Raw genomic sequence first — 22,650 nt, 5'->3', positions numbered from 1 at the left:
CTGCTGGGATTTAGTGAAATGAGAACTATGTGACACCCACAGATAAATATATTGTGGATTTTCACTCCTCCCTAAGAACAAGAGCGGGGCTTGTCTCAGATTTTTAAATTAAAATGTTTTAAGATAAGAACTTCAAAGGTTGGCAATATATCCCCAGTCTACATATGGGGAAACTGAGGTACAGAAAGGTTAACAGATGTTCAAGGCCAGAAAGAACCATTATGATTATTATGACCTCCTGCATAACACAAGCCATAGAATTTCAGGTAATGTGAATTGCAGAAGGTAACAATCCCACACTAAAATTCACTTATCACATTTTAGGTAATCTCTAGAGGCATGTTTATCTTGTGCTTGAAACACAGGTATCAGGGAGAGATGCAGGTTCTATGCCTGGCACTGCCACAGATTTGAGCAAGACCTTGAGCAAATCACTTAACCCCAGTGTACTTAGGTGTGTCCCTAGCTATAAAAGGAGAATGGCATGCACTTACTCTAGAAGGGCAGTGGGATTTTGTAAAGCACCAGGATCCCTGGATGAAAGGCATTATAGAGGAACAAATTCATCATTAGGGGCTATAGTTTAATCCCACAGCATAGGAACCCACAAGTGTAAATCCCCATACACCATTATACAACATTTACATGGACTGGAGGCTTAGCTTGAACTCACATTTCCTGGATTTCCGAAGTTCTTCTCTATCCCATTCTCTCTCTTTCAAGATAACACACTCACGAAGCCGGTCACTAATGTACTCTAGCAGCTCCCTGCGCGCATTGAAAATCTCCCGTTCTGGCGGCAATAATGCGTGGTATGGAGTATGTGCTATCTTCTTATCCTGCAACACACAATTCATACACAATAAGAGAATAGACATCTAACATGGCAAACATGTGCTTCCATATTATTCTTAGCAGGAAGTAAACCTGACTAGATGAAGGGATGCCCAACACGGACGTAATAATGTATAGTATCATATCAGCCCTCCTAAATACTAAGTAGCAGTTTCAACCTATGCCAAGGGACAGAATCCCCTCTCCTCTCCGAACACCTGCCATTTTTACACAACACAGTGGAGCAAGCTGGAACATAACATTTTAAAACAATCACATTTAATATTTTGACCAATTTTTTTAGCTGCTACTCTTTTGATTGGGCAGGACTCCCCCAGACGAGGAGAGGCAGACCAGTGCTCTGAGGTGGTACAGAAACTCCTCTGTCTTAGGTGCCTGACTGCTGTATTTTTTTCACCAGATTTGGGGTCAGGAAGCAATTTTCCCCTGGGTTTTTTGGTTTGTTTGTTTTTTGCCTTCCTCTGCAACATGGGGTATGGATTGTGCACTAGGATCCTGCAGACATGTTTTACCACAGCAATTCCCTACCACTGCAGGGGCCCTTTGGTGGCATCTTAATCTGTCCTGATGACTAAAAAGCTTTAGTTTAACTGAAGTCATCAGGCTCAACATAGGTGAAATTTAATGCCCTGTGATATGCAGGAGGTCAGGCTAGATGATCTAATAGTCTCTTCTGGTCTTAAGCGCTATGAAACTATGATGACCCAAGCCAGCAATGTTTCTAAACAGAAATTATCTCAAAGATTTCCAGGAAGCATCAGCAGCTCTTTAAAGCAAATAAGTCCAGAGAAAGCAGAATTTCTGAATCTGGCAAATAATTAAGCGCACTTTAGGTTAAGGTTCCTTTCATAGAATCACAGGGTTGGAAGGGACCTCAGGAGGTCAGCTAGTCTAACCCCCTGCTCAAAGCAGGACCAATCCCCAACTAAATCCCCAAATGGCACCCTCAAGGATTGAACTCACAACCCTGGGTTTAGCAGGCCAATAATCAAACCACTGAGCTATCCCTCCCCCCTTTCATAAATTTTAATATATTTTAACAGTTAATCCATTGTGCTAGATTCTTCTAAAGTTCAACCAGTCAATAAGTTGCCTACAGTCATAATTTATAACCATCTATAACACCTTTTACTAATGTGCTTCTCACCATCAATAATATATACTACTCATGTCTGTAACATGCTTATAACATCTATCAATCATTCATTAACTCTTTATAAACCACCTATAAATGGAATCTTAATATAAAGTGTGACCAAATCATTTCTCTCCCATGGCAGAACTACCAGGGCTTTTTAGACCTCTATCACCCTTATAGGGGTTAAAGTTTCGTGGTGAATGGAATGAGTCTCAAGACAACTGGACAAAAGAGAGTCTGCTGGTGCTTTTAGCATCTACCCCGACAAAGTGACAGGTGCAGAACTAAAAAATCTGCTTGTCTCTATTTGTGGATCTGAAGAACATGATTAATATTAACATTAATTTTAAATTCTAGTGGTCAAAGAGATACCTGAAAGTATTTATAATATGCATAGTCTACTACAGTTCCCACTGCAGTTCTCCTCCCTTGGCTAAGAATAATTGGCATCAACATATCTGCACCAGCCTCAATTAGTTTATCAATCTGGAGAAAGAAAAACAAAATGCAAAACAACAAAATTGAAAAACATTATAAAAGGCAGGACCTTCAACCAAATTGTGACCTCCTGTTATAATTAAACTGAAAGGGCTGATCAGCTTACCCTGGTCTCTACTTGTGCAAATGCAACTCTATAAGAACACAACTGAGTGCATGCTTTCTTCACATAAAGCACTGGGTGTGCAGGTGAAAGACTCGAATGATGAGTTTTCACATGTCCAGAAAGGTTTTGCATGTGAAAAATTCCAACATCCATGTAGGCAATCATGGCCCTGATTTTCAGGGATATCAATCTCACCCAATCCCCACTTCTGTTCAGGCATCTATGGAAATACTTTTTCATTCTCATTGTTTATCTGTAATCCTCAATGTTACAATATAATTATTTCGGGCAGAACCCACAGTAAAATATATACATTTCTAGACGTGCTGATCAGGGCTATACCAAGAATATGGCTTGCATTAGTCTCGTATGCAAGGGACTCAGGGGAGCCCACAATTCATCTGCATTTTTATTGCCCACCATATCCTGCTTGTGATATGACAACTAGCGGCTGTAAAAATGATTATGGTGTCAAACAATTATGATTGCAAGAGGGGCAGACATCAGAAAGGTGGAATTCCTGCTAGAGAACAAGGAATAAGAAATACAGTGAATGGTACACAGAATTCTACTTATGTAGTTGCAGATTTTTGTTGAGTTTCAGAAGTGTCAGTGAGGATGAGTCACTTCCCAAATTCTTGTTTTATTTGGTTAGCTTCCCCTTGTTTTCCCCCTCCACCTTAGGAAGCACAAAAAAACAATCATCAAAGAACAAAACTAACCTCCTTCCCTAAGGCCTTGTCTACATTGGGAATTTGCTCCAAGCAGTGATTTGCACCACTTGATTTTACCTCTGCTTGAACTGGCGTAAACTCAACTAGTGCAGATTGTAGCTGTCTTTCCCCAACTCTGGGTTTGCACTGGCTATGCTTTTGGCTAGAACTGGGGAAAATCCCTGAGGTAGATAAGGCCTAACACTCTCCTGGACCTTGTCCACACTGAGAAAATGCATCCAGTCAACTAACATGATTTTAGTGACAGTGTTAAACACAATTTTCACCTTAGCGTGACAAGGACAGCTGCATTTAAAAATATGATAGTTACTTGCAGTGAACCCTGGATGTGGGAGGGGACCCAAGGTTAACCACAATCACCTACCATATTTCAAACATGACTTGCCCCTCTATAAAGTAGGCAAGTTACTCCATGCTAGTTAAAACATGTTAACATGTTTTCCAACACAGTTCATTTTCCCAGCACAGAATCAGATACAGAAACAAAAGGAATTGGCAATTGAATCACTGAGTTACTAAGAAAAAAAACCTGCATCACTGAAGGTTACTAGGAGAGACAACTGAATCACACAGAAGAACCAGAATTCAAAACACCTGCTGAAAAAGTTAACTGGAAAACTAAAGTAAAAAACAACATGTTTTCTTACCAATAAAATCCTGTTTGCTATGGTCCTCTTCTGTTCATATGTAGTGTTGACAGCAGCACAAAGGGCACTACCTATACCGTTGCTTAATGGAAGATTGGGGTCAGCTCCATACGCTAAGAGTTCCGTCACTGCCTGCAAACAGGCATAGATAAATATGAGAAATCAATGAATGATGATGTAATCTTAGACAGTTTTACAGCAGGACTATGAGATCCAAAATGTACAATAGCTGTGTCGATACTTTACAGTGTTTAAAATAATATACCTGGAATGCACACTAGTATTTTTCAGTAACCTAAAGGCATAAAGTAATAACATCTAAATATTGGTCTATTAGAATAATTTTTGCACTTTCTTTGTATTGCATTTTTAGCACGATAAAAATCATAGATCCATACTGAACAGCCATGTGTCAACTGCTTCATCGTGTAGTGTTAAAAAAGTCATCTGCTGTTATGCTTTTCTAAAATACAAAGCCTGTGCACTACCAGAAAAACAGAACGACACAGGCTATACATTTGTGGCCTGTTGTGCCATTACTGCACCAGACAGATTCATAAAACTCCACGACTTAGATTTCAGATGTTTCAAACATGAGACTGAATTCTGTTATTTTCACCCAAACAGCAGCCGTTATTAGCCCAGAACAGAAGCTCTTCCTAAGCCAAAGGAGTCTAACAGGCCCCTTCTATTCAACTATTTTCTCTTTAGTGATCAGTGCAAGACTCCCACAAACCCATTCTCTGACAATCAAAGGTGTCTTGAGAAAAGCCTGGGTCAGACTCTCTGTCCATGGGCTTTGGTACACTGCATGGACTGAGAGACCAGGGATACTATACCTTGAGCTGAATGAGGCCAGTTAATCAAGCATGATTTTTGCTGAGTTCATGTTATCTATCACTTAGCACCTCCCTCTCTGTCTTCTAAGTGGTTATAAATACTGCTTTATCAATTGGCCTAGCAGTGTATTGTAATTAAACTTGTTGCTCTATAATTCCCTGGATCACCTGATTTCTTTTTATTTAAAGAGGGGAATTATGATGGAAAATAAATAAAATAATAATATAAAATAATAATAAATGGTCCTTTGTGTCCACAAGGAGCTTCACCAATGTCAATGGGGCTCCATGCAAGTACAGGAATCAAAGCCAACTTCATGACTGAGGCCTAGGTTAGTTCTTTTCTAATCTTCTGGGATCTCAGCTGTTCTCATTGGATTCTGAAACAAACATACAGCTCCTTCATAAATCAGTGTCTCCAATACTACTTTCCCTCCCTGAGAACTCAACTACGTTGTACAGAGTAGTACTGCATTTGGATTTACATTTACTAGGCTAACAAGTAATGAAAAACACTGCCCACATGCAATGTGGGTGAGTGAATACTGCTATTATTAATGTATTCAGCACTGTAGATTAACCGGTTGTAAAGCACTGTGCACAATGTGCCAAAAAACTGGAGTCCAGATCCAAGAGCTATCTAGGTCATTACATGATCCTTACCACCACAGCATCATAGCTAACAATCTAGCACCAAGTGGACTCAGTACAATATTAGCCAAGACAATAATTACAGTATAAACAAGTGCTATATAGACAATATGTGGCCATTCTACTTGGAAATAGCTAAAGGATGCTAACAAGTCAAATACTTTTCAGTAGTTTCCTTTGCATTGCTTTGTGCATTTAATTAAAAAAAAATTCAAGCCAGGCAAAGCAATCTTCTTCAGATGAGAATTTCCTACATTGTGCTTCAGGACTTACTTTAGCCCTTCTTATATTAAGAAAATCAAGAGATCTCTATAAGACAGTAAAACCCAAATTCATTCCTTTCGTGAAGTTATTCAAAACTTTATATTAAAATCTAAAAACCTTCCCTTTTTGTTTTATTGCAACTAACAGTTTCTTTTATTAAGCAAGAAAATAAGGAGAAACAACCCCATCAGTGTACACCTCCTGGAGCAACTGTGGAATTTTTTAAGTATTGCCCTATTGTCTTTATTAAACGCAAAATTAATACATGTGCACTTTAAGGAGAGCAAATTTTAGTAGTACTAGTGCGATACTTACAAAATCACAATTAGACCTCCAGTGAATCTGCTAGACTGAATTCTGGAGGCACAAAAGTCCCACAGCATGGGCAATTATAATTGAATGTGTATTCTTACGATCCCAGATTCAAACACACACTAATGGGAGCAGATGAGGAGGTGGGAGGATCCAGGTCAAGAGGAATCATCTTCTATACAGTGGCTGAAATGTTCTCTCTTAAGCAGTTCTTAAAAGTGCTTATTTCCAAGGCAATTAATGCCTGGATAGTGCATCTATATGGAAATTTTATAAAGGGCATGCTCAGTACAACATTTTCAGATGTTAGTAGTTTTGATCATTTCAAACCAAACTGTTTTAAATAGGAACTACATTATTGGATCAGACCAGTGAGCCATCTATTCCAATGTCAAGTCTCTGATAGTGGCCAGCATTAGATGCATCAGAAGGTACAAGTAGTAACTTGGTGGACAGTTACAGAATGTTTGTAGAGGAAGATTCTTCCTAATCCCATCAGTTACTGCTTGACTTAAACCCAAAAGTATGATGGTTTATGTTCTTTGTAATATTTTCAGGGTATCCTACAGCGTAAGTGGATGTTCTCAAGATCCATATAGATGAATATTCCTTTTTGAATCCTGCTAACCTCTTAGCCACCAATCCATAAAGAGAAATCCCCATTTAATACAGTGGAAAACTCAGGTTATGTCCATAGGTTTGAAAGAAAAGTAAATTTAGATACTTTCATTGGAAATAAACATGGGTCACTCCAACACACAAGCCATCTTGGCTCCTACCAGGGAAGGAACCAAAGCAAAAATTAATCAAGTAAATAAAGAAAAAAGGAATTAGATGATGCTCACCAAGTCATTCCCACTGGCAATTGCCAGGGAAAGGGGTGAATGGCCACTCCACAAGGTGTTAGGATTTGCCTTATGAGTTAAGAGGAGGTGGACAACATCCCTGACAAGCTGGGTAGGGGGGAAAAGGTAGAATTAGATCATAAAAAAGAAAATCAAGACATTAAGCTTATGAAAAACAACAGCATTAAACACCTGCTATAAACACATACAAGTATTACTGTCAGGGTATACCCCCCCAAATCTGAACTCTGGGGTATAGATGTGGGGGCCCACATGAAAGACCCTCTTAGCTTATCTTCTACCAGTTTAGGTTAAAACTCTTCCAAGGTACAGTTTTCTGCCTTGGACAGATATCGCTGCCACCACCAAGTGATTTTCACAAATATTCAGGGAAGGGTCACTTGGAATCCCTATCCCCTCAAAATATCCCCCCAAGCCTCTTCACCCCCTTTCCTGGGGAGGCTTGAAAATAAAATACCAACCAGTTGCCTTAGCAATGTGAGCACAGACCAACCCCTTGTCTAAGGACTTTGGAATCAAAGGATTCTTTTAAAAAAGGTCAACTTTATTAGAAAAGAAAGAAACATCTGAAAACTCAGGCTTTAAGGATTAAACACCAAAAATAACTTTCTTGGGGTTCAGCTTAAAGGTTACAAGCAAAACAAAAGTACCTGGGGTTAGCACAGAGTAATCCACACACCAAAACAACCAAAAAGGTTCCTAATCACATCTGTCTTAACTTTTCCTGTGCTACTTACATATCTGGGGTTCCAAATGAGGAGCTTCTAGGTATGATGCTGATGATTTCCCATACCTGGCTTAAAGCTTACAGCTTGTTGCTGCCTTCCCCTCTCTCCAAACTGCAAGACAAAGAAACCACCCACCCACAGCAGTTTTTCCAATTTGAAAGGGTACAGCCTCCCTATTGGTTCCCTGGTCAGGTGCCAACTCAGGTTAAGCTTCTCTTAACCCTTTACAGTTAAGGCAATTAGGGTACAGCTGCTAAGGAGGATTCTATAGCTACTGGCTGGCTGGGTGTCCATAAAAGGGAGCTACCCCCCTCATTTATCACAATTACATAGAAAAAAACATTGAAAAAAGAACATTATTAAGGTTGCTTCTTTAACCCTCAAAAGTTGGGAATTGCCAAAATTAAGGTTGTGTGTGCAACCTTAACTGGGCCCCCTTGTGCATACACATTAAAATTCAGTCTTTATTTATATGATCATATACTATTTTTATCATAGGATCCCAGCCTCATTCAGTGCACATGATGGACACGTGGTAGAGATGAATTAGGGTTATGTAGTGAAGGAGACTGTTGTCTGTAAGACCCCTGCCTCTTTTGTTGCAGAAATTGGAAGGTGTGTAGTGAAGGAGGCAGAGGATTGCAAGAAGAGAGAGGAGGGTCTCAAAATTAAGGCAGCTGAATGCTGCCCTGAGAACTGGATTCTACCCCTGTCTCTGCCACAAGGTTCCTATGTGATGCTGGGCAAGTGATGTAATCCTAACTTTTCACAGGTGGTCACTAAGTGAGTATTCTTCATTTTCCGGGTGCCTGACTTGAGAGCGTGGGGTCTATTTGCAGAAGTGCTGAGCACTCAAAGCTGCAAATGGAAGTCAACAAATGGAGCTGTCCTTTCCACATAGGGAGTGCTGTATAAACCTAAGTGCTCTGAGAAATCAGGTTCTAGTCATCTCAAATTGGGCACCCAAAATTAATGGATACTTTTGACTTTAATCTCTCTGGTGCCTCAGTTCCCCATTTCTAAAATGGGGATAATACCCCTCATCTCACAGGGGGTGTTGTGAAACTAACTTCATTAATGTTTGTGAAGCACTCAAATATTATAGTGATAAGCGCCACAGAAAATCCCATGAGGAAATTAATACTTCAGTAATCACGGCGGGGTTTGAAGACTGTACACTAAGTAAGGCCTGGAGCCATAGACCGAATGAGGAGAAAAAGTACTGAATAGCAACTCGCTAAGTAAATATTGTCCATTCTGTACACTCAATGAAGGAGGGGTCCTGTGGAAAAAACAGAATGTGATCGTGTAATTAAAGACTGGTTGCACAGGCAACCTTAATTCTGGCATTTCCTAACTTTTGAGTGCTTGAGAATTCAACATTAATAATGGCATTTTAATTATCTTCTGTGTGTGTAATTCCCTAGCTTTTTAATAAAGCACAATGGTAACAGAAATTCTGTCCTGTGGCTGCAGAGGGACCCCCACATGCATCATCAGCAGAGTTGGAGCTGTTAGATGCACCACGCAGACCACTGCCACTTGAGCTAATGGAGTAACTACTGATAGCAGCGGGAAATTGTAATCCTCTATGTGGACCAGCACTACACGAGCATGGGACACTTTACAAGTGGGTTTCCTAAATATTTGGTGAGGTTCAGGGATCTTGGTTCCATCCCAGGCTCCAGAGGGGAGTGTGCTCTCTAGTGGGCATAGGCCCTTCTGCCCATTCCCACCAAGCATGACCCTTTCTGCCCCATCCCCTCCAACCTGTCCCCGTCCTGTCTCTTTGCCCCAGTATTCTCATTCCAGTCCCAGACTCCTTCCCCAGCAAGTCTTAGTCTCACCGTTCTGATCTCCCTGACCCAGTCTTCCCTTCATTCCTTGCACAGCATTCTCAGTTCTCCCCTCAATCCCCAGGCGCCTCATTTCACCTGTCTCTCCCCACTCCCCCGGTCTCTAGGCACTCCCAGTCAAATTTCTAAGCATGGGATTGCTAGAGCTTTTCAAAGAAAAACATCGCCAGAATTTTTTAACATGGGCAAAACCCACTTATTTTTCCCTAGCTTCATTCTCAGAAAAACATGAACCGTTTTGGCTGAAATAGTCACTCAGCATGGAAAATTTCAGCATAAATAGTTAAAGTATGGCAAAGTTATGAGCATCTTAAGACAGGGTCTTATGATGGGAAATGTTGGGCAACCTTAGTAAAAGGCAGTGCTACCAGCCCCACCTGCAAAATAGACACACACACAAGCACACACATATACACGAAAAAACCTAACAGCCCCCAATTTCAATCACATTTTCCAGAATAGTTCCCCACGTAGCCAAGAATTTATAACCTATACCAAGGAATCTTGTGCTACGATATAAATCCTTGAATGCAGAAGTTGACAGTGTAAATGCAAAAGGGAGCTCTACAATAGAGGTTAGTTATACAAGAATGGTAACTTTTAAATACTCAAAAGCTTCAAAACAACTTTAGGAAAAAAACAGATTGAAATTCCTGGAAACTAAGATCTACAGTAATTAAAATTCTTAATTATGTATGATTTTGAGAGAGGATTGAGAGGTAAGGTTAGCTTATTGACTTTTTATTTGTATGTAAAAGCAACCATAAAAAACCTGCCAGGTAAGAAATGCATGTCAGCAAAGCAATCAGCTCCTGAAAGGACACAATGTATTGAACGTAACGCATCCTGGCATAGTAAATGGGACTTTTTCACATTTGCTAAATTGCATAGGGCCAGTCATCAAATGTAATTAAGAGGAAGATAATAGAAACCTTACACCATTTCTACTTAGAGTCTGCTTTAAGGCAAGGCATTAAAAAGAGGTCAAAAGTCAAAGAATGAAGCTACGTGAAAGAATCCCAATATGTAGAACCACAAGATCAAAGCAGCAGGACAGAATATCAGAGGAAGAAAATGGGATATAGTAAGTGACAATGGCTTGATTTTTGGGGAAGGCAGGGTTGAGGGGGGGCGTTAATTAAAAACTTGTTTACTGTATTGGAGCTCTGATAAATTTTAGTGCTAGACAGACCAAAAAAATAAACCAAGCAGAGTTTAAAAGACCCTCAGTCAATCTACCAGGCTAAACACTGCCATTGATTCAAGTCACATCTACAAGCACCTCACACAAAACAAGTATTAAAATAACGTCTCTCCCTCAAAGTGTTCACAATGCGGAATTTGGCTATGACAGAAGGAAAAGAACAAACAAAAAGGGGCTGGGTCAGGAAGGGCAGTTCTATAAACCACATGGTACAGTAGTTCAGTTAGAGCACGTATGCATCATAATAGAGGGGTTTCAACTTACTCGTTTAGTTCATTTCTTGTTGGGCCACCAGAGCAGCTGGTAGTTGGCCACCCATAGCTAAAATCCCCAGAGCAGCCGAGATCACACAGACTAACGGATCAGACCCTTCCCATAAAAGAGATGAGAGTTTTATTTCTTACTCAGAAGCCACATGAAATCAGATCCTACGGAGGATTCCGCAGGAGGGTACGATATGTCATTTGAGGATTGGGAATTATGTGTATTCTACAGGAGCAAAACCACAACCTAGAGGAGGGACATTCCTACAGTTCCATTGTGCTCCTACCTTGGGGTTATCCTCTCTCTCACAGGCAATATGCAAAGGAGTCCTCCCACCTTCCTCTGGGACAATACCAGAAGATGAGTAGTATTCGCTAGGAGGTCCAGTTTCATTATTAAGTTTCATGGCAATAATAACTGGTGATTCGGCAGGCTCATTCTGAATGTAAAGGTCAGAAGAAACAGATACACACACTTTCAGTATTGCTTAGAGATAAGCTAATAGAAAATACATTGGTCCAGGAATCCACTGGTCTGGACATTATCTACTAGTCTGAATTTGCTCATTACACCACAGTAGACACAACATAAGCACTCCCCCCATCCTTCCCATTTCCTTCTTTAGATTCAGGCTCCATCTGCTGGACTGCTGTAGCACTGCATCCTGAAAAACATAAAACCCACTGTAGGCCAAGTAGCATTAAGATACCTTTCATTCTAACAGCTACAAACATTGATACACACAGCGGAGAAAACTGACACAAGTAATACAACTGACACTTGTATTACTAACCCTGAGAGTAGAGAATTGAAACTTTAGATAACTCAGGAGTAATCTTTTATGAAAGCCACCTATGAGAAATCAGTGGTCTCTGGCAGACATTTGGAGCACAGCTAAACTGAGATCTACTTCCTAAGTGAATAAATTCTCCCAGTGCTTTTGTACACACTGCTTATGGAAGCTTGAGATTTTAATAGACGGTTAACTGGTTCCTGACAGTATCCATGTTGCTGGAGACTTAGACTCTACGGTTCCAGGCTATAAAACCAGTGTGTGAAGTTCAGGGTGACTGAAGGGGTCCAGCTGCAGCAGAGTGTTGGAAAAACTGGATGCTTCCAAGGTTTGTAGACTATCATCGCTATGAGCCAAGGGAACTGCAGTCTGGTTAGAATTACAAATGTTCTGTCTAGTCCTATTTCCCTCAAACCATTTTGGCAATTAGAGGAGATGGGGAAGCTTTACATGAGTACATCTGCCCACAGGTATAGGTATTTTCTGAGATCATGGATTCCATTGACAAGAATAAAATAATGGTACCTTCTTGCTTTCAAATCACAAAAAAAATCTAGATATGTGTCAACCAAGCCACACAACCATGGCCTAGGCATACGTTGCTCTAGTAGACAGGCCCTGCTTCCACAGGAGTGAAGAAATTCTGGTGGCCTTAAGGTACAGAGCTGTGCCCAATGCTCCTACTTGCCGGTGTGCATATATCACCACTGTCCATTTGACCTCTCCATGTGGAATATGAAGATGCTGCTGGGAAATGTTTGAAGAAGGACTTCAGTGACAATACCATCAGCTTTGGAGGCACTGTCAGTCCTCAGTTTTTGTCCTCTGGTCAGGAAGAAGAATGGATGGATTTAGGGGTGCTGCATTGCACTGGGTTTGTATGTGCTCAATGCTACTATGAGTAAATACTGCAGACGCTTGGAGGCAAGCAGCTGAGTAGAAGGATTAGACCTGTAATTTTAGAAGTGAGAATAATGGGAGTGTTACCAGTTGAGGTATCTTAAAAAATCAGCTCAGAGATTAATAAATGCAAAGATGATACAAGGTGTTTTTTGTATTTTTGGTTAATTAGAAATCAGGTTAGCACAGGTTACTGGACTATGTAGAAAGGAGTTTCCTTTAAGTAAGTTTTCAGCAGCAAGTCATCCAGGTAACACTGGTGTGAATGTAATCTTTCTTCATCTGGCCTATCAAGATCGTATCGGAGTGGAGAGCAGTATAGGATGATATTCCAAATCACATAGACATGAATGGACAACTGCTTCCTCTTAACTGGACAGGAAAATGGTGGCAACCACATCTCATGGGGAAGGATAAGATTCTTGAAATCTACTAAGAACAATGTGGAAAATTTTCTCTTCCAAATCTCCATTCCGTTACAGATATAGACTGAACAAGGATAGAATCTGCCCGTCTTCTATGGACTGTCAGCAACCCAAGAAGACACATGGATCAGGTTCCAGAGATGGCACTGGGATTATGGCTCCTGTGATACAAGGAATTTATTTCTTTGTTTTTACTATAACTTCAGTAACTGAGAGGCTAGAAGGAAAAGAAGCAAATTCTCTAAGGTGCTCCTTTTTGTCCTATAGTTAGAATGCTCCTGTCTAGATGGATTTCCCAGAGGAGAAGGGGAAATGTTCAGGTTTCTCCTTGCTCTTAAGGATTTCTAAACCAACAAAAATAAACTGTGTTGAGCCTCTGTCCTGCATAGTTGAAAGAATACTTCCCAACCCCAAAAGAACAAAATAGCCAGACTGACTAACAGCCCTGGCAAGATGGTGGTATGAACTCACAGGCCCGTATCTTCTGTATTGCTCTGTGGAGAACTACCAGTAGGCCCATTAAGGTAGCAGGGGAAATCCGGTCACTGCAAAGCACACGAAGAGGAACCAGAAAGGGGAGAATTTAAGCTTGCTTTGTCTGCAGCTCCCAGCTATTGGATGGTCTGCGGTCACACATAGGATGGCAGTAGGGGATAGGCCAGTGGTTCTCAACTGGGATACATATACCCCTGGGGGTACACAGAGGTCTTCCAGGGGCTACATCAACTCATCTAGACATTTGCCTACTCTTACAACAGGCTACATAAAAAGCACAGGCAAAGTCAGTACAAACTAAAATTTCATGCAGACAATGACTTGTTTATACTGCTCTATATACTGAAATATAAGTACAATATTTATATTCTAATTGATTTATAATTATATGGTAAAAATGGGAAAGTCAGCAATTTTTCAGTAATAGTGTGGCTGTGATACTTCATATTTTTATGTCTGATTTTGTAAGCAAGTAGTTTTTAAGTGAGGTGAAACTTGGGGGTATGCAAGACAAATCAGACTCCTGAAAGGGGTACAGTAGTCTGGAAAGGTTAAGGGCCACTGGGATGGGCCACTCTTCTGCATTGCTGAGAGAAGCCAGTAGAATGGCAGGCTGGGGTAGCCTGCACTGACACACCCACATGGTGGCAGTTTGTCCACTGACATAGACAGCTGGCAGTATGAGCAAGTTCACTTGCTGCATTGCTGAGGAAAGCCAGAGCAAGGTGTGCTGAAATATTGGTCTGGGCTAGGCCGCTGGGACGCAAATTCAGAAGGAGTCAAAGGGAATGGATATTCAGCGCATAGGGTGCTCAGGATGACCTAACAGGAAGGAAGGTCAATGGATTCCCAATTACTGGAACTTAAATTTATTTAAAGTTGTCAACAATTTGAGAAAGAAACCCCCCCACACACACATACCCTAAAGCACTCTGCTGTGGACAGCTGTACATCTTAAGCGTCGTTTCTGCTAGAAAAGCTTTGCCAGTAAACTTTCCTAGTGCTCATGCCAGCAAAAGAGTGCTTCTGCTAGCCTAGCGTATAATGTTTCCCTGAATGAAATAAGCTGAACCATCAAAAGCACTTTTTTGCCGATATTAACAAATCCACACTAGGGCTTCCACCTGTATAAAAATGTTGTTCAAAAACAAAATCACACCCCTAACCAACACTGATATACTGGCAAAAGCTTCTAGTATAGCTCTGACCTAATGCTGCTCTGGGGTAAGAGTGCAGTGCTGCAGGGGTCCAGCAGGAGTCTGGATTCAAGAGGAAGGAAGAAACAATTAAGCTGCCTCCATAGTGCTGGAACAAGCAGATTCAGCCCACAAAGATGTTTCTTTCTGAGGAATAGTGATTATAGGCCCAATACTACAGTCGTACTTAACCTACATCTATTCAATTGTATGTAGCAGACTTCTAGCCTGTGCCTAACATGCATCAGGATTCTACAATAGTGTCTGGTACCTCAAATCATAAATAAGTGTTGTTGTAACCCTCTATGTATGTCAGTGATATGCCAGGTTTTTTCAGAGGAAGTCCAATTATTCCAACAGTGTACAGAGGTTTCAATCCAACAGGTAGGCGACCAATTCCCTGCTCTAGTCTCCCATAGCCCACACCAAAACAGTTGGAAGAGGATGGAGTAATGATGCAGCATACCCAGTCTGGTGCATATACATCATCTTCGTCTCCTGCCCTTGCATCGGGATCTGTAGCTGAATGAAGGATTAATTCCGTTATCTTGACCCCTTCTTCACCAGGAATGGCTACAGCAATATGAAGAGGCATTAAACCTCCCAGCTGAAAAATAAATGTGGCATTAAGACTCTTTTATCTATCACAAGTAACTTCTAAAAACTAAGGTACTGGATATTTTTCCAATATCAACCCTCAGGCCCCATCTATGTTAGCCTAGAAATAGAATTAAAGGATTGTGTTTATGGTCAGTTTAAATGCTATTTGGCTTAATACTCCCCAACGTCCATTTCACCCTAAACCCACTGCGATCACGAATATTCCTGGCATGACAGCCACAGGCAATGCCCAGCCAAAACAGAATATGATACAGCATTATAACCACTTTTACATCACTAGTTTGCACCAATATAAGATGCAAAAGGGAAGAGAGCCTATTTCTGGCCCCTGACGCATAAGCCAGCGCACACTAATGGGTCACATGCATTGTCTTGTGAAACATTGTTTGGAAGTCTGCTGAACAATCCCAGCTTGGTGTCAGGTTCCATAAACACAGGAACCTCAACACCTGCTGGTGCTACTCCCGCTGGGACTCTATTCTGAATCATTTAAGTTCTCTTGAACTGAGTCTATAATGGACTTCCAGGAAGCAATGGAGAAAGCCAGGAGAGCCTTCAGGCCCTCTGTCTGACACCTGTGAGTAAATCTCACAGCACAACCAGACAAGACAGGCATGGCTGTTGAATCCTGAGACAGTCTGCTGGGCTGCTGCTTCTCCAGACCCCCAGGGTACTGGTGTCAGGGCAGAGAGGTATCCAAAAACTCCAGCAGGAGCTACAGGGCAGGCTTCAAAACCGGAAATAATGATACTGACCTCCTATGTAAAGTGCTTTGAAACCTACAAAAGAAAAGCACTACATAAAAGAGTTAGCTATTATTACACTATTATCCACAGACTCCAAACAAAATAAGATGGAGCTTTAAAACGGAAGTACTGACAGCTAATGCACTAGGAGGCAAAACAGGACACTCTGTAATGAAGTGTATATTTGAGGTGAAATGAGATAATGATGTCCAGGTAGAGCCTGTCAAGCTAAAAAGCCAGGGGAACTTCTTCACTGACTACAGTAAGAAAGTGATAGGAAGATGGAATATAAAGGGGGCAGCCACATTTCAGTGCAGGAGTTAGCGTAAGATGCCTTCTGCTGAAACAGTTGGTATGTAACTTTGATCCTGGGGAGTTCCCATCAGAGCCATATGCAGGCACAATCACCAAGTGCAGAGATTTAGCACGAACTGTATTTTTAGAGAACAGACTATGAATGCACGGCATGCTGACCACTCAAGAGTCATTTCCCAAGTAAAGAGAAATGCTAAAACTAAAAGCAGAATAAATATTGGGAAATAAAGCTGACTTTTGAAATACTCTCAGCTTTAGTACCATGGGTAAGCATTATGTCAGCAGGGAAACACACACATAGAACTAGACTTTCGCTAGAGTAAGGACATTATTTTTAAAAAGCTAAATGATTTTAATAGGATAGTTTCTTTGAATTACTCCTTTGGAATTGCAAAGCTGAATCAGGCAGTCGAACTGTCATTAGAATTATGACACTTTACACGTGGGCATTAAAGTTGTATCACTGATCACTCTAGAACAGAGGTGGGAAAACTATGGCCCGCGGGCCGGATCTGGCTCGTCAGGGCTTTGGATCCGGTCCGCGGGATTGCCCCCCATGGCGCCGTGGGCCCCGCACCGCTCTCAGAAGTGGCCAGCACCATGTCCCTGCAGCCCCTGGGCGGGGGGGCAGAGGGCTATGTGCGTTGCCCTTGCCTCCAGGCCCCGCCCCCCACAGCTTCCATTGGTCGGGAACGGGGAACCGCGGCCAATGGGATCTTCGGGGGAGGTACCTGGAGGCGCGGCAAGGGCAGCACACAGAGAGCCCTCCGCCCTCTCCCTCCCCCCCAGGCCACAGCGCTTCCTGGAGTGGCACAGGGCCGGGCTCAGGGCAGGCACGCAGGGAGCCTGCCCTGGCCCAGGTGCACGCCAATGCCTCCCCAGAGCCACTTGAGATAAGCGTCGCCGGGCCAGAGCCCGAACTCCTCCTGCACCCCACCCCCAAACTCCCTGCCCTAAGCCCCCTGCCTGCACCGCGCACCCGTCCTGCACCTCAACTCCCTGCCCTGAGTCCCCTCATACACCCTGCACCCCTCCTGCACCCCAACCCCCTGCCCTGAGCTCTCTGCCGCACCCCACACCCCTCCTGCACCCCAACCTCCTGCCCTGAGCCCCCTCCCACAGTCCGCACTCCTCCTGCACCCCTGCCCTGAGCCCCCTCCTGCACTCGGCACCCCTCCTGCACCCCAACCCCTTTTCCTGAGCCCCCTCATACATCCCGCACCCCTCCTCTGCCCCAATCGCTTGCCCTAAGCCCCTTCCTGCACACCGCATGCCCTCCCACACCCCGCACTCCCTCCCACACTCCAACCCCCTGCCCTGGCCCTGCATACAATTTCCCCACCCAGATGTGGCCCTCGACCCAAAAAGTTTGCCCACCCCCGCTCTAGAATATTACATTTGGTTGTTATTAGTAATTATTATCCATTACCCTGGGTGGAAGTCGTATGTCAGTCTTTGCTCCTGCTGCTAATAGTAGTTTCACTGCTTCTACATCTGCAGCTTTAACAGCAAAGAATAGGACATGCAGAGGGATCCGGCAAACATTGGGGTCTGCACCTCTGCGGAGAAGTAGTTTGACCGTGGTCCATCTCTTTCGGTGTCTAAAGTCAATATGGCAAATAACAGAATAAGCTGTCAATAACTCATAGAAAGGGACATATTTCTAAACACTGGCTCTTAAGCTGACTTGGACTCAGGGGCTGTTTAACTGCAGTGTAGACGTTCGGGCTTGGGCTAGTGCCTGGGTTCTAGGATGCTGTGAGGCGGGTGTGCAAACTGGTACTTGGAACCAGGGAGAGAATGTCTGCTGTACCACTCCATGTGAGATGTAATGTGCACCACACAGTAATGTTATGTCATGCAGAGGGTGTGGAGGTAACATGGCCCTTATACCAGCCCCTTTCAGTACTGTTGAATCCCAGGGGGCACAAGCCAGGAGCAGACCCCATACTCAGGAGACCCCAGAAACTACAAATGTATAAGATCCCTGCCTGGGAGTGGACAAGTGAGGTAAGGGAAGGTTACTTGCATCTTCCACACCTTGCACATGTGAGCCATAATCTGGCCTACACGAGTTTGCCCTAAAAAACTGCAGGACTAATTTTTCCCAAACAGCAGATCCCGACCCACCAGTGGGTTGCAGGAAGGGTCTAGATGAGTTGCAGGCCTGGTGCAGAGGGGAGGCCCTGGGATGGGTGAGTGGGGAGGGTCTGAAGACCAAGCCCAGCCCACACTCACCCTGCAGCAGCAGCTCCTTTCCCTCAGGGCTCGGCCCAGCTCCTCATTCTGGGTGTTGTGATCTGGCACCCAGGGTCACAGAGCCACTCACTCAAATTTGGCCTGGCCACCCCCCAGCCCATCATGACAGAGAGGCAGCTGGGCCAAACTTGAGTTGTGCTGCAACCCCAATCCCTTGTTCTCCAACCAAGTGCCTCCCAGGGTCTCCCCTTTGCACAGGGCTAGGAAGAGGGCTGCGGTGCCAGGATGAAGGGTGCTGCTGGAGGTGGTCAGTGCCCCCTCAGCAAGGCGAAGAGAGGAGGTAGTGGAGAAGGAGGATGCTGACCTGTGATTTTGGGGGATTCCCTCCCCCATGAATTTAGGCCCTACGCACGTATCCAGTTTGTCTGTGTGTTCATCTGGCCCTGGCAACATATCCAGATTTTTTTTTAAATGGGTGCCAGGCTGTGACAGCAATACTCAATATAGCACAAACTAGTTTTGCATAATACAGAAATGTTTTTATGAAGGTAATATAGAATTACTATTACTGTTGCACAGTACAGGTTTTTTTAAATAGTTTATTTTTACACACACACACACACACACACACACACACACACACACACACAGAGTATATATGTAAAGCTGAGTCACAAAAAGAGACAAAATGGTGGGTTATCTTATTAAAAAGGTTTTAAGGAGTGAAATTCAGGCCTTCTCCCTGTCAGGTAAGGACCCGTGGAATGCCCCTTGATCAGGCATGCCCAGTTGATCTATCCCAAGCAAATGCAGGGTCATTCTTCCCCACAAACATGTAAAACTACACTTGTTACTTTCTCTGTGAAATAGGGTTCACCAGAGCTTGTCTAACCTTTCCAGAACACAGAGCCAGTGGTTTTTCTTAGTAGCACTTACTCAGATATTGATAACACCATTTTTCTCACGGTGCCTTCAGCCCCACCATATCCATTGACACAGGCATAGAAGGGTACTCTCAGCAAACACAGGCTGAAGGCATCTGCACTCTGCTGCAAAGCTTCTAGAGAAACCTCGATTCCATAGTTGAAAACAGTACGGTTCGACTCAAAGTTGGTTTCAGTGCTGCAGCCAGTCCTCTTTTCTAAACTTGCACGGTCCATTTCATCCAATGCATTTCTATCATCAGAAACAGATTCTGCCTTTTCCCCGGACATAGGAGGTACCACGGCTGACTGACGAACAGGGCCTGTTAAGCATTTCTGTTTTGCTGGTGCCAATGGAAGTGGTGCAGATTCATCTTCCAACTGCTCATCCTTATTTAAAGTTTTAAAAAAATTAAAATGACAAAAATGAAGAAAATATGGAAAATCCTTTCTTCAACAACGAGAATCATCATATCAACATCAGTGCTGGACGTCATCATTGTGCGTGTATACAATAGTACTGGAATTTGGTATATTACAGCTAAGTTAAGGTAGAACATCATTTTACTCAGTCTTAATCCACCATTCACGGGAAACATTTTGAATAGTGTGTGTGTTTGTTTTTTTAGCCTCCATTGTCAATAAAACCCTCTTAGGAGCTTTCAAATCTCAACTGGTACTCCCTCACTTTATAAAAGCTCTGAAACAGAAGGGGACATTTCTTGATTTTCAATTTGCACATCGGCGTACAAACTAATGAAGACCTAAACCTAACGCTAAAGCTAGAATCTGAAAGAGTTACATTGAAGTTTTCTGGGTTTGTGCTGAGCTCTGAGGGAGAGAGACTAGTGTACATTTTTTTCCGTCTCCCTTTCTTGCAGCAGCCAAGAGACTTTTGAAGTTAATGGTAATCAGGTGCTTAATCTATCTAGGCAATTTTGTAAATTATTATGATTAATTATTTGTATTGCCATAGTGTGTAGGACTCCCACTCATGGGCCACAACCCCCTTGTACTAGGTGCTGTACAAAACACAGAATAAAAGACTGTCCCTGCCCCCACTGAGCTTACAAATCTAAGTCCCACTAGGCACCTATTTATCTGTATCTTAAGGCACCTAAATACCTTGGAAAACCTGGCCCAAAGTCTCTGGTACTAATGTGACACATTGACTCCAGAGTAGCCCTGGAGCCTGATCCTGTGCAGTGCGAGCTATCAATGGAAGTCAAGGGCACTCAGCGACTTGCAGGGTCAAGGGAGGTAAGAGCAGTTTGACTTTTCCCAACTGCTGGAACATTCACAGCAAAGTAATTTTAAAAAGCAGACCTGTGGCTCATTTGAGGACACGGTGAATTCTGATTTTACAGTTATAGATTAATAATGTACTGACCTCGTCTTTTTTAAAGTTCCTCTCAGCAACATTAGCCTTAAATGATTCTACTGGGTAATAAAGAATAATGCACATGGATAGGGCTGATAATCCTTCATCACTGCATTTATTCACATCAGCTCCATTATCAAGAAGAAGATTAATGATGTCGTCATGGTAATTCACCTGTGAAGTAAAACATTTGGATGACTGTTTTACGAGTATATGTGTATATATACAATTTTAGTTTTCCATGTGGGATTAACTGAAATCACAATTGGGTTTAAAGTTAAAACAAAAAGACAGTCCCTAAAGACAGACTCAAAACACTATTATTGATTTCAGTTGTTTTGTGATTTCACTTTCTCTTCTTTTTATGCCAGTGCTGAATTTTGCCCATAAATTAACAGTGATCTCAAAATGTTTCTACTGCTTCAAGGTATGTCTTATAGTTAATGGGGAAGGCTGGCAGAACCAATAAAAAAAACTTTCAAAAAAGGTAAAACTATTTTAGGTGCACCCAATGTAAGGCAGGTGTATAATTGCATTTCTTCCAGAGCATGGCTTTTAATGGCACAAACCAAGAATTAGATGTTGGGTTAGTGATGTAGCCACTATCACAGAAGCAGCATCCGGAGATGTCAAATTAATCCATTTACCATTAAGATAATAAAGAGGGCAGTCCATGAATGGATGGCATGTTGAGGTACACAAGGCAGCTAAAGAAGCCCCAACAGTAACGATATAAGTGAAACCGCCCCTGATTACAATGTATCCTATTGTAACAAAGAAGGATCTTTCAGTTCATATGGTTGATCTGAGGGGCATCTGAGAGCTGATCCAGAGAAACTATCTGCCAAGAAATGCACCATTGATCCAAAATATAGTCCCGCACTGCCTGTTGCCGCTGGTCCTTAGAAACATTGTGGCTGATGGACTGTCTGTAATACACTGAAGTCAATGGAGTTTCACCCACTTACATCAACTACAAAATCTGACCTGTTAAACTGGAGTAGATACTATTGGTGGGCACTTCAACTTGTCTTACATTAGCGAGCTACCTGAGAAACACACATTTAAATAAAATATTTTTCATGCTGACTTTTAAAAAGCAGAGAAGACTTAACTGTTGCAAAGCACACTATAATGGAACTCAGGAATCAAATACAACAATGCGCTGTATTAATACAACATTTTGGCAGTGAGGATTTCAAAATCAAAACTGTCAGGAAATTCAAAGTTATTGTTGCCAAAGCAACTGTAACTCTGCCACATTGCACACACTGTAAAGGGCAACAGTTTATGTGAATTAGGTTACATTTTGTCCTCAGATGTATGCTCAATTTTGACTTTCTGTGTTACAGTGGACAAGTCACTTAACCCCTGTGCCTTCAATAATCTCCCCCCGAAATCTACTGTACGGTCACAGGACTGCTGGGGGAAGAGGATTAATGTCTACAAAATGACTAAAGCTCATGGGATGAGAGGCCTATACAAAAAGAGAAAAACTATAATGTTCTAAATTAATATGAAATTAATTTTCTTGTTCTGAGGACTTTAAAAAAAAATCATTAGCAAAAATCAAATTAATTTTTTAATAGATGTAAGGTGCCCAGAAGGCTAGGCACTGATAAATGTTTAAATAAGGAGCCAAATTCTTAACACAGATAAACTGAAGTCATGCATACATCATAACTTCTACCCAC

The 22,650-nt window shown here is 42.3% G+C and overlaps 1 protein-coding gene across 1 annotated transcript in view; it reads right to left on the bottom strand.

The window, feature by feature from the left end:
* The window catches only part of ANKMY1 (ankyrin repeat and MYND domain containing 1), a 57,947-nt gene that overhangs the window by 17,201 nt on the left and 18,096 nt on the right, over positions 1–22,650 (bottom strand). Inside the window, exons 6-14 of the mRNA XM_065410806.1 lie at positions 20,966–21,130; positions 19,589–19,965; positions 17,883–18,054; positions 15,238–15,378; positions 11,249–11,401; positions 6,890–6,997; positions 3,979–4,110; positions 2,366–2,479; positions 674–839 (exon numbers count right to left, since the gene is read on the bottom strand). Coding sequence (XP_065266878.1) covers positions 674–839; positions 2,366–2,479; positions 3,979–4,110; positions 6,890–6,997; positions 11,249–11,401; positions 15,238–15,378; positions 17,883–18,054; positions 19,589–19,965; positions 20,966–21,130 — 1,528 coding nt within the window. The remainder of the gene's footprint in view (positions 1–673; positions 840–2,365; positions 2,480–3,978; positions 4,111–6,889; positions 6,998–11,248; positions 11,402–15,237; positions 15,379–17,882; positions 18,055–19,588; positions 19,966–20,965; positions 21,131–22,650) is intronic.

This window comes from Emys orbicularis, chromosome 9 (genome assembly GCF_028017835.1).
Source record: "Emys orbicularis isolate rEmyOrb1 chromosome 9, rEmyOrb1.hap1, whole genome shotgun sequence".
NCBI classification, from domain to species: domain Eukaryota; kingdom Metazoa; phylum Chordata; order Testudines; family Emydidae; genus Emys; species Emys orbicularis.
Note: the sequence above shows the minus strand (reverse complement) of the source record. Positions and strands in the feature narration are given on the sequence as shown.